The 14496-nt window shown below is 48.1% G+C and overlaps 1 protein-coding gene across 3 annotated transcripts in view; it reads right to left on the bottom strand.

Annotated features, from left to right (window-relative positions):
• The window catches only part of URAD (ureidoimidazoline (2-oxo-4-hydroxy-4-carboxy-5-) decarboxylase), a 45984-nt gene extending 37214 nt beyond the window's left edge, over positions 1–8770 (bottom strand). Inside the window, exons 1-2 of one of the 3 annotated variants that reach the window (XR_015873086.1) lie at positions 8529–8770; positions 5670–5791 (exon numbers count right to left, since the gene is read on the bottom strand). Coding sequence is in view for 1 of the 3 variants with exons in the window: in XM_088460158.1 (XP_088316284.1) it covers positions 5432–5606 (175 nt within the window). In the remaining 2 variants the exon portion in view is untranslated. Of the gene's footprint in view, positions 1–5431; positions 5792–8528 lie in introns of those variants that run through there. The other 2 variants (XR_015873083.1, XM_088460158.1) reach the window with 2 other exon arrangements.
• Positions 8771–14496: the final 5726 nt, after the last annotated feature.

The raw sequence follows: 14496 nt of genomic DNA, 5'->3' as shown, positions 1-14496 counted from the left end.
CATCCTATGGACAGATGAGACAAAGATCAACTTGTACCAGAGTGATGGGAAGAGAAGAGTATAGAGAAGGAAAGGAACTGCTCATGATCCAAAACATACCACCTCATCAGCGAAGCATGGTGGTGGTAGTGTCATGGCGTGGGCATGTATGGCTGCCAATGGAACTGGTTCCCTTGTATTTATTGATGGTGTGACTGCTGACAAAAGCAGCAGAATGAATTCTGAAGTGTTTCGGGCAATATTATATGCTCATATTCAGTCAAATGCTTCAGAACTCATTGGACGGCGCTTCACAGTGCAAATGGACAATGACCCGAAGCATACTGCAAAAGCAACCAAAGAGTTTTTTAAGGCTAAAAAGTGGAATGTTATGCAATGGCCAAGTCAATCCCCTGACCTGAATCCGATTGAGCATGCATTTCACTTGATGAAGACAAAACTGAAGGGAAAATGCCCCAAGAACAAGCAGGAACTGAAGACATTTGCAGTAGAGGCCTGGCAGAGCATCACCAGGGATGAAACCCAGCGTCTGGTGATGTCTATGCATTCCAGAGTTCAGGCTGTAATTGCCTGCAAAGGATTTGCAACAAAGTTTTAAAAAGTGAAAGTTAGATTTAGGATTGTTTAGTTTGTCCCATTACTTTTGACCCCTTAAAAAGTGGGAGGCACATATAGAAACCGTTGTAATTATTACACCGTTCACTTGATTTGGATGTAATTACCCTCAAATTAAATCTCAATGTCTGCAGTTAAAGCACATCTTGTTTGTGGTGGTGAATAGAGCCCAAAATATGAAAATTATGTCAATGTCCCAATATTTATGCACCTGATTGTATCTTAATCCCGACACCGGAACGCCGAAGGATGCCAGACCGAACGAGGCAAGTCCGTGGCGCACTTAGCATTAGCCGCGGGGTGGGAGGGTTAGGTTTTTTGGGGGTAGATTAGCGTTAGGCATGCCTAGGGTTAGGGTTAGGCACCCCAGGAGTGAGGTAGGGTCAAACACCCCACGGGAGGGCTAGGTTTAGGGTGCGGTAAGGAGGGTTTAGGGTTAGGCACACCCAGGGGGAGGTTAGGGTTAGGCACTAGGGGGGAGGTTAGGGTTAGGCACCACAAAGGGAGGGTTAGGGTTAGAGGGGTAGGTATAGAGTACTTACCTGCCCTGTCGGGATCTTCTCCCTTCGGGCTGCCGGCATCGGGATATGAACCTGCGGGACTTCATACCCATTCCTATTATATACTGTATGTGTGTGTTATAGTATATAACATGTGCATGTGTTATATATAAGTATGTGTGTGTGAGCTCTCTCTCTCTCTGGGGCCTATTCATCAACACTAATATAACGTTTTTAAGGACATTTTCCTTAGTTAATGTTATTTTACTATTCATGAAGAGACTTAACACAGGAGATATCACTGATATATCCTGGTTAAGTGGGTCATTCAGACCCGTTCGCGAGCAATGGACGCTCGCAAACAGGTCGATGTTGCCCCACTGCGCATGCACATGACGGAGGGAGCTCTGTCGTGCGCATGCGTGAGACCCGGAGAGCGACGGGCTCTCCATCGCTCCGGGTCTCGCACCAAAGGGGGCATGCTGTCGATGTTGATTGACAGCACGCCCCCTTTGGTGGGCGTGCCGGGGACGTGCCTGCCAGACGGAGGTGTTCCCATGGGAACGCCTATCGTCGGAAGCCGGCCCCACTGACATCACTAGTGGTGTCAGTGGGAGTGATTTTGGCTCTGATAGAGCCAAAATCACTCCAGGGCTTGCGGCAGCGAGACCCTACCGCAGGGTCTCCATCGCAAGCCCGTTGGTCGCGATGGTCTTGACCATCGCGACCATCATCATGAATGCTCGCATAAGCTGTGGGTGGTAACCCACAGCTATGCGAGCGTCCATGAGGACGCTACTAAAACAGGTAGGAGGGCCCTGATTCAGAGCGAGCGCTCTGGTCAGAGAGTTCAGCTCTGAATCAGGCCCTCAGTCCCCCTAATTTCCACACTCCCCATATATCAGTATGGGGATATGGAAATTATCATCAAATTCAAAAAAGTATGTATTTTCGGAATTTGATGGAGTTACTAACCGCCACTGTGAGGTGGCGAATAGCGGATAAAACTTACCTGTGTCAGCATGTGCAGGTCCCCCGGCGTCTCCCTCCGGCACTCTGGTCCGTCCTCTGGCTCCGGTGGCTGCTCTCACATGTGTTCTCCCAGCAGAGCACAATAAAGTTTAGAAAAAAAAATTTTTTTTTGTGTAAACTGTACTGTGGTCTGCTGGGAGAACACGTGTCAGAAAAGCCACCGGAGCCGGAGGCGCTGCAGCGGGGCAGGTAAGTTGGGGACGGGGGGGAGGTGAGTGGAGGGGGGTGAGGGGGACACAAAATTACCGCAGGTGTAGGCAGTGCTGCGCATGCGCTGGTTTTACAGATGTAACAGCGCATGCGCAGCACAGATTCCAACTGAGGTAAGGTAGTGTAGAGAGGGAAAACTATCTATTTCCCAAAAAGCTGTAATCGCAAAAATTACAGCTTTTCGGAAATTAGGTAGAACTCCATGCAAGTTCTAAACCTAATAACCTCCATCGATTTTTTTAGCTATGATGAATAGGCCCCTCTCTCTCTCTCGCTCTCTCTTTTGTCAGGTATATACAGTATATATATATGTATGCATGCATGTATAAGGAAACCCCACCCTACAAATCTTGCATTTGCCTGTGACATGGGCTAAACATATTAATTCCACACAGATAGGCCACTGCTCGGAAATGTAATTTATGCGCCCAGTGCTTTGAGCCAGACATGCTAACCACTGTGCCACAGCATTGCTCCAGATTGTGAAACTCCACCACATTACTCACAACCATACCCCTGTCAGCGAAAAATTGGTAAGGGGTTACCCCTGGGTAGGGATGACATCGGAAGCCAATGGTTAGCATCCATCGATATTTCCAATTTGATGGAGGTACTTTTTCCAGTGAATACCAGAAATACGATGGTTGCCAGCTATCGGATACAGCTTTCCGATACTCAGCCGATGACTGGCTGTGGAGGGGGAGCACACATCCCTTCTCTGCATAGCAGAGCAGCTGGTGTGTAGCAGGAGAAGCAGGAGAATAGATGCCATGCACATGTGCACGGCATCTATTCTCTGTATATCAGAAGCCTGAGTGCAGCCCACCATCTCGGAGTGCTGGACACTCCCCCTCAGTAATGTGGGCGGTGCTGCCACAGGCCCTGCCCCCTTGCAGCCAGTTAGTATTAGCACTATAACCATCGCGATGATTATAGTATCAAATTGTTGCAATGCAGTGGCTAATTGTCATCACATCACATGATTTGATATCAGAAGCCTGGCAACTATTTGATGCTGCGCTTCCGATGTCCATCCCCACCCCTAGAAAACAGATTTTCTTGCTCTCCCCAAAAAAGTGAAAACTTATTTTACAGAGAACACAGGGCCTAATGCAACAGTGCACGCTAGTGCACTGCTGAACGCAGATTCTCGATGTTCGGGAATCTGCGCAGGTGCCAGACCTATTCTGCGCATGTGCAGTACGGGTCTGCGAGCCAGCACGTAAACTAGCATGTCTCCAAAATGGAGGCCTGTCGCCGCCGTTACAGGGGAGCGAAGAAGCCAGGATCTCTGTCGGCTGATGTAGATTTCCTGGTCCCTCCCTCTAAACAGCGGCGGCCGGCTGCTATTTTTATACTCAAACACTAAAGTCATCCCCTTTTACATTTTACCATGAAAAATTGATTTTTAACACTTCCTATGTGGTGGGTATTGTGAAGGAAGGCTGCATTGCAAAAAATTTTATAAAAATTATATCATCTCCCTAATTTTAAGTGATTATGATATAAAGTGACAAAAAAAACAAAAACCTTTCATTAAAGCAATAATGGAGTAAAGCAGGCTGGTACAGAGCAACAGACGCTGTGCACTCATGGTCAGGGGTGTCCCTCCTCGCGGTGTCACCTGGTGCGGGGAGAGATGCTGCGCTCGCGGTGTAGCCATGCACTGCTGAAAAGGGGGCATGGCCATGCAGGAAGAGGGCATGGCCTCATGGCCCAAACCCTGTAGTCCCGACTCCCATGCTTTTTACTGGGAGGGCTGGAGCAGGCTTGCCTACCCTCCCGATTTGGTCGGGAGCCTCCCGAATATCGGGTGCCACTCCCGACCTCCCGGAAAAGCAGGCAAGCCTCCCGACTGCCACATACCCCCCCAGACTGCTAGTAAAAACCCCTGCTGCCGGAGGGCCCGATGACGCGATTCGCGCTGAATCGCGTCATCGAGGCTCCGCCCCCTGCTTCACAATGCCTTTTTTCCGGCCTTTTTTCCCCCAAAACGGCATCACAGTCCGGCCACGCCCCCCACAGAATGCAGGCATTCAGCTCCCTCCCGGAAGGAGGGAGCTGAATGTCTGCAAGTATGGGCTGGAGGGGTGCAGGATGTGCGGCTCCCTCACAGTGTCAGGAGTGTCAGGAGCCGAGTGCTGCACTTAATACTACAGTGCAGTACCCGGCTCCTGTCACTGAGGGGGAGTCTGCACCTTGGTGTCACCCCTCGGTGGTTGACACCCGTGTACGGCCCGCACTGCTATTGTGACGCCCATGCTTACGGTAGCTCCATGATGCCTGTCATCCTGAATGATAGGAGAGACAGTGCAGGTAGCAGAGCGGGTAAGGTGTCTCGCCATCATCCATACTGCACTTTCCCACCTCTACTGCACTCAGCAATTATTTCTACATCAGGATTCCCTTGCAGCCGAAAGCACCTCAGTGCATGCCAAGCTCCTATGTGTGCCCAGACAATTATGTGAAACGACTTGATGTAGATATGTTAGATAACTATATACATTGCAACTGTATAATATTACCAACATACACAGAATTACTGTTGCTGTAGATGAAATGTTAATCCCAAGGCTTCCTACACCTAAAGCTGGGCATCTGATTCAATTATTAAAAGGATTAACCCAGAGTTGTGGATTTATTTTATGCTAATATATATATTATAGAATGAACTGGTAATTTTTCTAAACATTACTCCCTGCGTACCCTTATCTTGTTAGATATACTCTAGAGCAGAATGTATCCAATATTAGCCACAAAGTAAGTATGGTTTTCACCTCTGCATGTGGGCATACATGTGTTGTATATTCTTTATACATGCCAAATACCGTAGGTCCATGTCAGCTATGTTTGACATGGAATTGAAACCACATGATGTCATGCAGATGACGTGGCAGTAGGATTGGGCATTTAGCCCCCATATGACTATTCCCAGAGAGAAACTGTCTTTGCAGATACGATACACTAAACAGTATATCAGACAAAACAAAACTGTCAGAGGGAGTAATTACAGAGACTCCTGACAGTAAAGAATTAACCTCAAATAAAGAAGAAAAGCTGGGACATGATCTTACCAAAAAAGGGCAGGCATTCAATAAACTCGTAAATTCGGTCTTCCATCTCATGAACACTGGAAAATGGCCGCTTGGACCAAATTGCTGCTGTTATAAGAAGGCATTTCTCTATGATGTTCCCAAAAATGTCCTGGAATTGCTCATAATTCATGGAGTTTATAGTTTGTACATCCATTTTGCTGACCACAGCCCTCTGACTAAGGACATAGGACTGCAAAATCTCCAGCCAAGTGGACTTAGGTTTAAATGTTTAGTTAATGTTTGGTATTTACTGGTTACTGATCCGTGAGGTCACTGAGGTATTTACTGGTTACTGATCCGTGAGGTCACTGACTTCTCCAGAATTTCCACCGAACATCACTGCAGCCAATACATAAATATGTTCAAACACACAGCATGAATATCCAAAGGCTGTTTTCTTTTTTTCATTAAATACTCCAACATACTACTCTTCTCTCTGAGTTACCTTATATTATTTAAGAAATAAGTAAGCAGTTTCACAATCATTTATGGGGGACTTCTGAAAATTAAGGATAAAAACACAATTACAAAATCTATGAATTGCAAAACAATAAAAGAGGAGTAATAACTTGTGAGCAAAGTGCAAACTCAACTGCCTCAGAAGTTCACAACGCAGGTGTCAAATTCAGCAATGAATGCCTTATTAATAAAGGAGAACATGCTTTTAAAACATTTATTAGATGTTTCTAACAGTAGGCCTGATTCAGAAATACGCTAATGCTGAAGCAGCTGCAAATTCGTACAGTGCAAAATTATGCAAATGTTGTAGCCGCCGGGATTTGTATTCAGACACCCGCTAACAGCTACGCAAATCCAGTGACTGTGTACAAAGAGCCTGATTCAGACCAGCTCCCGAGCGCTGAGCGCTCGCAAGCGGCTCGATGTTGGCCCAGTGCGCATGCGCACAAGGGAGTCGGCTCTGTCGTGCGCATGCGCAAGACCCGGATAGCGACGGCCAAGCCGTCGCTCCGGGTCTCGCTACAAAAGGGGCGTGCTGTCGATGGTGAGTGACAGCACGCCCCCTTTGGTGGGCGTGCCGGGGGCATGGCTGGCCAGACGGAGGCGTTCCCACGGGAACGCCTAGCGTCTGGGGCCGGCCCCACTGACATCAAGTGATGTCAGTGGGAGTGCTCTCGGCTCTGATAGAGCCGAAAGCACTCCAGGGCTTGTGGCAGACGAGACCCTACCACAAGGGTCTCGTCGCAAGCCCGATGGTCGCGATGTTCTTGAGCATCGCGACCATCTTTTTGGCTGCTCGCTATAGCTGTGGGTGGTCACCCACAGCTATGCGAGCGGCCAGGAAGCAGCCCTAAAATTAGGAAGGACGGCCCTGATTCAGAGCGATCGCTCTGTCAGAGCGTCTGGCTCTGAATCAGGGCCAAAGACCCATTATAGGTCTCAGATAAGTCGATAATTATCAGCCTTCTGAACAGAGCAGTAACTAGACATTTTGATGTCCTGTGCCAGAGAGAGCATTGGTGCCCCCCCATATTTTAAATAGGGACAGCGCAAGCCCAAAAAAAGGGGTATGATCTTGTGGGGAAGGGTCATGGCCCCAAGATAGTACCTCCAATTTAAATTATGGCATACAGTAGTGCAACCTTATTCACATTACACCACACAGTATGTCCCTTATACACATTATGCCATACAGTAGTGCCCCTTACACATTACCCCGCACAGTAGAACCCCTTATCACATTATGCCACACAGTGTCCCTTATACACATTATGCCATACAGTAGTACCCCGTACATATTATGCCACACAGTAGTGTTCCTTAAACAGTAATGCCCCTTACACATTACACTGCACAGTAGAGCCCCCTATACACATTATGTCATACAGTAGTACCCCTTGCACAATACACTGTACAGAAGAGCCTCTTCTACACATTATGCCACACAGCAGTGCCCCTTACATATTAATCCACACAGTAGTGCCCCTTTCACATTACGCCACACAGAAATGCTACTTTGCGCTTTAGGCATTATGCGATGGAGTGGTACAGATGGGAGGGGGAGTTTAAAGCTAGGAGGGGATAGAGAATAGGAAAGAAGGACCGGTGGGGGTGCCAAGGATGGGGGTGGGTGGGTTTGGAGCTGGCAAGGCAGAGAGACCATGAAAAGGGTAACCTGAGTGTGTGTGTCTGTGTGTGTGTGGGAGGGGGGGTGTCAGGAGTGCCACAAATAGGGGAAGAAGTTTGAAGCTGTGTGAGGGGAGAGAGCAGCAAAGGGGAACCCATGTGGGGTAAGGGGGGGCTGAGGGGGGGAGGGTTTTGAATTTTGTGAGGGGAGAGACAGCAGGAAAGGGTGACCTATGTGTTTGGGGGGGTCCAGCAAATGAGGGGAGGAGTATTTAGCTGTGTGAGGGAAGAGACAGCAGCAAAGGGTAACCTGCGTGTTTGTGTGAGGGGGGAGGGGGTTTGGAGGTGTTGCGAATGGGGGGGGTGTTTGGAGCTGCGTGAGGTGAGAGAGACCAGGAGAGGAAGGAGCCGGGCGCACCGCTAGTAACAACAGTGCAGCAGGCATCTGGAGACTGCCGTGGTGGCTGGCTCTGCCCCCAGGGCATCCTGCACGCAGTGCGCGGCGGCACCAACCACACTGCCCTAGTTATGGCCCTACTTCTGAATAACCCTATGGTTGCACAGAATGTCAGCAGGAGCTGAGACGCTGGAGCCATTTTGACTACATACGGGATTGTAATTGCAAGCTGAGACATGCCTCGAAAATGGTGGTGACACGCCTGTGTTTCAGTTGCCACCCTCCGTTGCTGCCCGCAAACTGTCTCTGCCTGGTAATCATTGTATGTGTAACACCCATTGTAAGTCTCAAGAGGCACAATATGCCCCAGTGTATATATTTCACTTATACTATATTAGAAGAGGAGGGGCAGTGGGGCAAGAGCTGCTTCTAGAACAAAATAGAAGCTTCAGCTCGAAACAGGAGCATGAGCACTAGGCGGGAAAGCAGGGGAGTCTCGTGGTCAGTGTGAAAGGGTATAAATAGAGCATCTACAGTGCTAGTAGGTATACTAGATTCTCGATCCCCCCTTCAGCGCATACTCCTCTGTCTTACCTGCTCCTGAAGGCAAGTGGCAGCAGTGGAGTGACAGAGGGCGTATTGCCACTGTGGGCTTCCCTATATAGCCATTCCCAGGAGGGTCTGGTGTGGAGAATAGAACAGCAACTCCTGGCCTTAGCAGCTAGTCTCCACAGACCCTGTCAGCAGCAGTCGACCTCACAGAGCTGTATGAAGAGAGCTGTGTCATAGGGGCTACTGTGCCCGAAGATCAGGAGCTGAAACAGCTGTGATCTCAGGAGAGCTGGGGGAGTGATGGGGGAGCCTGAATCACTGTACATCCCCAGTGAGTGACAGGGTAAGATATACAGCTCCCACACACTGGGCGGGATGCAGCAAAGGTAAACATGTTGTCACACCCTGAATATGCGGGTTTGACCGCATTTCTCATATGCAACAAGCAATGGAATGCAATGCACTCCAGGGCTTGCTTACGGTGGGTAACGCCATCTTCCTGACAGTGTTACCCTACAGAAGCCTATGGGCTTTTATCGGGAGAGTGCTGTGAGAGGGATCCAATTGGATCCCTCTCAGCACCCCCAGTGGCGTGACCGTCCTTTTGCACATGCACAGAAGGACATCAGAGGAGCTTTTGAGTCATAGACGCGGAAGTCCGTCCTTCGCATAGGTCCACTTTTACCGCTAGCGCCAGTATGCATGCGAAGGGTGGCGGGATGCATCACATACTGAATGTGATGAGTCATGCATCACGTCCATTGTATCTCCATTTAACTATTTATGTCCAGTGTGAAGCTAAAACCAATAGGACTGTTAATCATACTTGCCTACCCTCCCGATTTGGTCGGGAGCCTCCCGAAAATCGGGTGTCGCTCCCGACCTCCCGGGAAGGCAGGCAAGTCTCCCGGAACCAGCCGCAGCCATCCCGCACCCCCCCGTTGACGGCCACATAGTATGCAGCCCGGGGGATCAGATGACGCGATTCGCGTTAAAACGCGTCATCGAAGCCCCGCCCCCCGCAGTACAGTGTCTGTATTACGGGCTCTGCACAGCGGGGGGCGGGGCCACAATGACGTTTTGAGCCACCACGCCCCCCGCTCCGCCCACCTGATGTGTAAAGAGCGTGGTCCAGGCTGTCCCCTCCCGGAAGGGACAGCCTAAAGGTAGGCAAGTCTGCTGTTAATGCAGTAGTAGTGTCAGAGATAGACTCACATTAATTTTGACTAATAGTGTGATGTGACAACATAGTCATAAATATCAGACCGTCAACACAGTAGGAAGAGACGCAGAGGGACTTTTATCCCCACCATAGACTCTGGCCCTGATTCAGAGCCGGACGCTCTGACAGAGCGCTCACTCTGAATCAGGGCTGGTCTTTTTTTTTTTAGAACGGCCTCCTGGCCGCTCGCATAGCTGTGGGTGACCACCCACAGCTATAGCGAGCGGCCAGGAAGATGGTCGCGATGGTCAAGCCCATCGCGACCATCAGGCTTGCGACGAGTCCCTTGTGGTAGGGTCTCATTGCCACACACCCCAGAGAGATTTCGGCTCTAACAGAGCCGGAATCTCTCCACTGACATCACTTGTGATGTCAGTGGGGCCAGCCCCAAACGGTAGGCGTTCACATGGGAACGCCTCCGTTTGGGCAGCCTCCCCCCCGGCCCGCCCACCAAAGGGGGCGTGCTGTCACTCAACATCGACAGCACGCCACCTTTGGTACAAAACCCGGAGCGACGGATTGCCCGTCGCTATCTGGGTCTCGCGCATGCGCACGACGGAGCCGGCTCCGTTGTGCGCATGCGCTCTGGACCACCATCGACATGGTTGCGAGCGCTCAGCGCTTGCGACCGGGTCTGAATCAGGCCCTCTGTGCAGAGGTCTGTTAATACTAACAGCCTTTGGAATATTCAGTGTGAAAATGCCATCCAACAATTAGGGAGGATCCTTAGCTGTTATAGAATTAGAGACTAACTTATACAGTATCCTCAGCTGACGTAGGAAGAGAGACCAGACTTTATAACTCTTTTAGGGGTCTATTCATTATCACTTAATTTCTACAAAAGCAGGTGCAAATGAACATTTTCACCGACATTTCATCAAAAAGGTAGAACTAGAGGTATAACGGGCAAATACAGGATTTTTAACAGGGAGGGGGAGGGGGGAGGCCCCTCCCCCTAGTGGCAAAAGACCACAATTTGCAGGTCAATCTTGAGGGGGCGGGGCCAAAATGATGCAAATCTAATGGAATTGTGTAATTTTGACTACGTCTCCTCCCCATTGACCTGTGAATCGCGATATTTTACCATAAGGGAGCGGGGCTTAATAAACATGGTACCCGCTCTCTCTCATCTGTCAGGGGGGGATTTCTGGGTACTCAGAAACCCCCTTGCATGCGCTACTGTATAATGATCTGTTAGTGGATATGGGGCCTGATTCAGAGCCGTTCGCTATTTGCGGTCGTTCGTTTAAAAACAAGGGGTGGCTATTCAAATGATCCGTACGCACATTGCAGTCTGTTCACACCTCTAAGTCTGAACGAGCGAGCAAAACATACGCTCGTTTATTTGTTAAAAACGCCCCCTGGCCGCTCGCACCATACGTCATGTCCGCTATTTATTAGATTAATCGAGTACATCGACCAGCGTATGAACTGCTCGCTATTCTTGTGGTTGGTGTTTGCTACCACAAATTTGCGAGCAGTTCTGGCTCTAAAATAACCAAGTGACGTGGTCACTGACGCTGCTGTTTTAAATATACACACCCATAAAACGCCCATTTTGACCTTTAAGCACGCCTGCGTTCGGATCTCCACTCCCCATTTTCAAGCACCTTCCCCTGTTACCACCCACATACGCCTCATTCTGACACTCAAAATAGCAGGCACTCGCTATATAGCGTACAAACGATTTTCGGCCGCACTGACTGGTTCGCGCATGCGTACTAAAAACCGTACGCATGCGCAGATGTGCAAACATCGCTCGGAACGAGCGTACTGCCGCTAACGAGCGGCTCTGAATGAGGGCCATAATACTAAATAAACCTAATAGCTTGCTGTTATATTGGTATAAATATTCTTATAGAAAAGTATTGGGTAACTGTGCTCTAAAGAATTAGTGCAACCCACAGGAGGAGGATATGAAATAGTTGCTATATTTGGAAACATCTATTGTGCTGCTATCAGTGAAAATAGACATTAAGGGCCAGATTCAATTAGCCGTGAAAAGCCGAGATGAAGCGCAATGTTTTTGCCTCATTCGCCTGTTTTGAAGCTAAGTTTTTGCTTACTTTCACAATGTGCTTCCCCGCTTTTCGCCCTAGTCAATTGCAATACAGGCGAAAACGCATATGTGCGAATGCAGCGAATAGCGAAACTATCGAAAAGGACAGTTTTTTTGGGGAGAATTCTGTATGTACCCCCTAAAAAGCATAACTGACACGGGGAATCAATATAGATATAGAAGTGTATTAATAACCCTAATAAAAGTAATAGTTTACTTAAATTGAGTCAATTTGCATAAATGTGGAAAAATTATGGAAAGCTATTTCTTTTGTGAAAAATAATTGCTGTAGTTAAATTGGGGGTTAAAATAGGTACTAGTATATTTTTGCATCAATAAAGTGCAGTTTTAAAAAAAAATTAAATACACCTGCTACAGCCACCTGTAATCCTAAAAACATCTGCCCCATCCATAAGGCACCTCAAAATACCTGTCCCAGACCCATTTTCCAACACTTTTTACATTTTAGCCACAAAAATGACATGTCTTTTTTGGGATGAATTAAGAAAATCTTTTAAAAAATTTTTGGCCTAATTAGTCATTAAGGGGTGTCCAAAGGGTTCTGAGCCAAGTCCCCACATTTTTTACCCCAAAATATGGATTTTGCACTTCTTTTTATCCTGCCTTTGGGTGGAGAAACTTTTTCACCTGCTTTTGCCTATAGAGTTTTCGCCAAGGTCCTGGAATTGAATAGGGAATTAAATAGGGCAATACTTCAGAAACAGGCGAAAAACACGCTTTTTGCCTCTAATTGAATATGGGCCTCAGTAACAAATTAGCAGCTGCAGCCAGGCACTAGCAGACTGTGAAAAATAGCTGATTCTTCCAGATACAGACGTCGAATTCTACACCACCAAGGAGGATACATAACAACATGGTTGCTGTTAATATCTGATAAATAGTAATAGTGATTCACTGTAAATCCAGCTATTTTATATGATAGATCAACCTAAGAACTCTAACAATCTATATTGTACAGTATTTATTTATTTATTATTTATTAACAGTTTCTTATATAGCGCAGCAAATTACATTGCGCTTTACAATTTGAATCAAGATTAACATTATACTGGGTTGTAAAAGACATACATACATGACATACATAAGGGTAAGAGGGCCCTGCTCACAAGCTTACAATCTATAGGGAAATAGGTGTTGATACACAAGGAGAGGTGCTATTGCAAATTGGTCCAACCCAATTGCAGATTTTCTTGGTGGGCTGTATAATCCAATCACACTGGAAAGTTGGCCTAGGGTTAGGAGGATGTTCAGAAACAGTGAACTATTAATAGTACAGTATAAGGTATTCAAATTTGATATCTATATGGGATGTAGTTATTATCCTGACTGTAGGGAAGCCGGCATTCAGAATACTGCCAGAATACCGCCAGCAGTCGGAATCCTGGTGCCAGAATCCTGACCACCGGCATCTCTATGTTAAGTATTAAGGTTAGAGGAGGAGGGATATGTTTAGGGTTAGACGGTATGCAGTCGGAAAGCCGGCGGACCTAATCCCGAAACCCGGCTTCCCGACTGTTTAATCCCGGGCGAGGGTTAAATGCAGGGCCGGATTAATAATGGGGCGTATGGAGCTGCAGCTCCAAGCCCACCATGGAAATAGGCCCACAGGATCCACTGCAGTGCAGACAGTACTGACAGGGAAAATAAAAATCCCTGTAAACACTGTCTACACTGCACTGTATCCCGACAACATGACTGTCTGTATTGCAGACAGTGGAAATAGGATCCGAATCCCGAACCATTCACCCCCCCCTCAGCCGTCCAAAGCCCCGCCCCCGGACATACTGAAGCTCCGCCCCTGGCTTTCCAAATATCCTCTGTGCAGTTCAAACCTCTGCCCCCTTGCTCCCGAAGCTCCGCCCCCATGTGACCGAAGCTTCGCCCACATGTCCTGCTTAAGCAACCTAGCCTGGGTCGCCCATTGTTGTGTACCTCAGGTGACCAGAAGCTTGGGTTCCCTGGTCATCTAAAGCTACCCCTGCCTACTGTACCTCTGCAACTGGGCTGACAAAGCTGGCCCTGGACACAGAAATTATGAGGTTGAGGTGGAGTGCAGAGGCTGAGCTGCCTTGCACAGGAGGGAAAGCACCTGTCACCAGCTGAAAAACAGCATGCATAACCAGATCAGTGTAATCCCTGCAACCTATCCATGTGTGCATGTGTATATGTGTGCGTGTGTATGTATGTACTGTATGTGTGTGTGTGTGTGTGTGTGTATATATATATATATATATATATATAGTGTGTGTGTGTGTGTATATATCATATGTATACTTTGGGAACCTTAAAAAAAGAGCCTGGAGGCTCTGAAACGTTGGTTTCTATGCTAATATAGATCGTCTCTGACTTTGAGACTTGGAGTGCCGCAATTCTTTCTACTTTTTCTATGCATCACTGAGGGCACCCAAGCAGCCTGGTTATATAGTCAGGAGAGGGAGGAGGAGAGAGAGAGAGAGGATGGCAGCTATGTTTGCCTCCTTCTACAGCCGCAGTCTCAGTGTGCCCATGATGGCACGCTGGCTGCGGTGCACACAGTATGGGGTGAGGTGGGAGTGAATGATGGGGGAGGTAGGAGGGTGCAGGGCTGTGCTATATTATAGATACAGGGCCTGATTGATGGTCAGACGCAGATGAGGGATACCACGCAGTTTTCCAATTACCAGGAAAACTGCACGTGTGTAGAACAGATTCTGCAATATCGCTCTCAA

Source organism: Taudactylus pleione, unplaced genomic scaffold (genome assembly GCF_031769625.1).
Source record: "Taudactylus pleione unplaced genomic scaffold, aTauple2 ptg000043l, whole genome shotgun sequence".
Lineage (NCBI taxonomy): Eukaryota > Metazoa > Chordata > Amphibia > Anura > Myobatrachidae > Taudactylus > Taudactylus pleione.
Note: the sequence above shows the minus strand (reverse complement) of the source record. Positions and strands in the feature narration are given on the sequence as shown.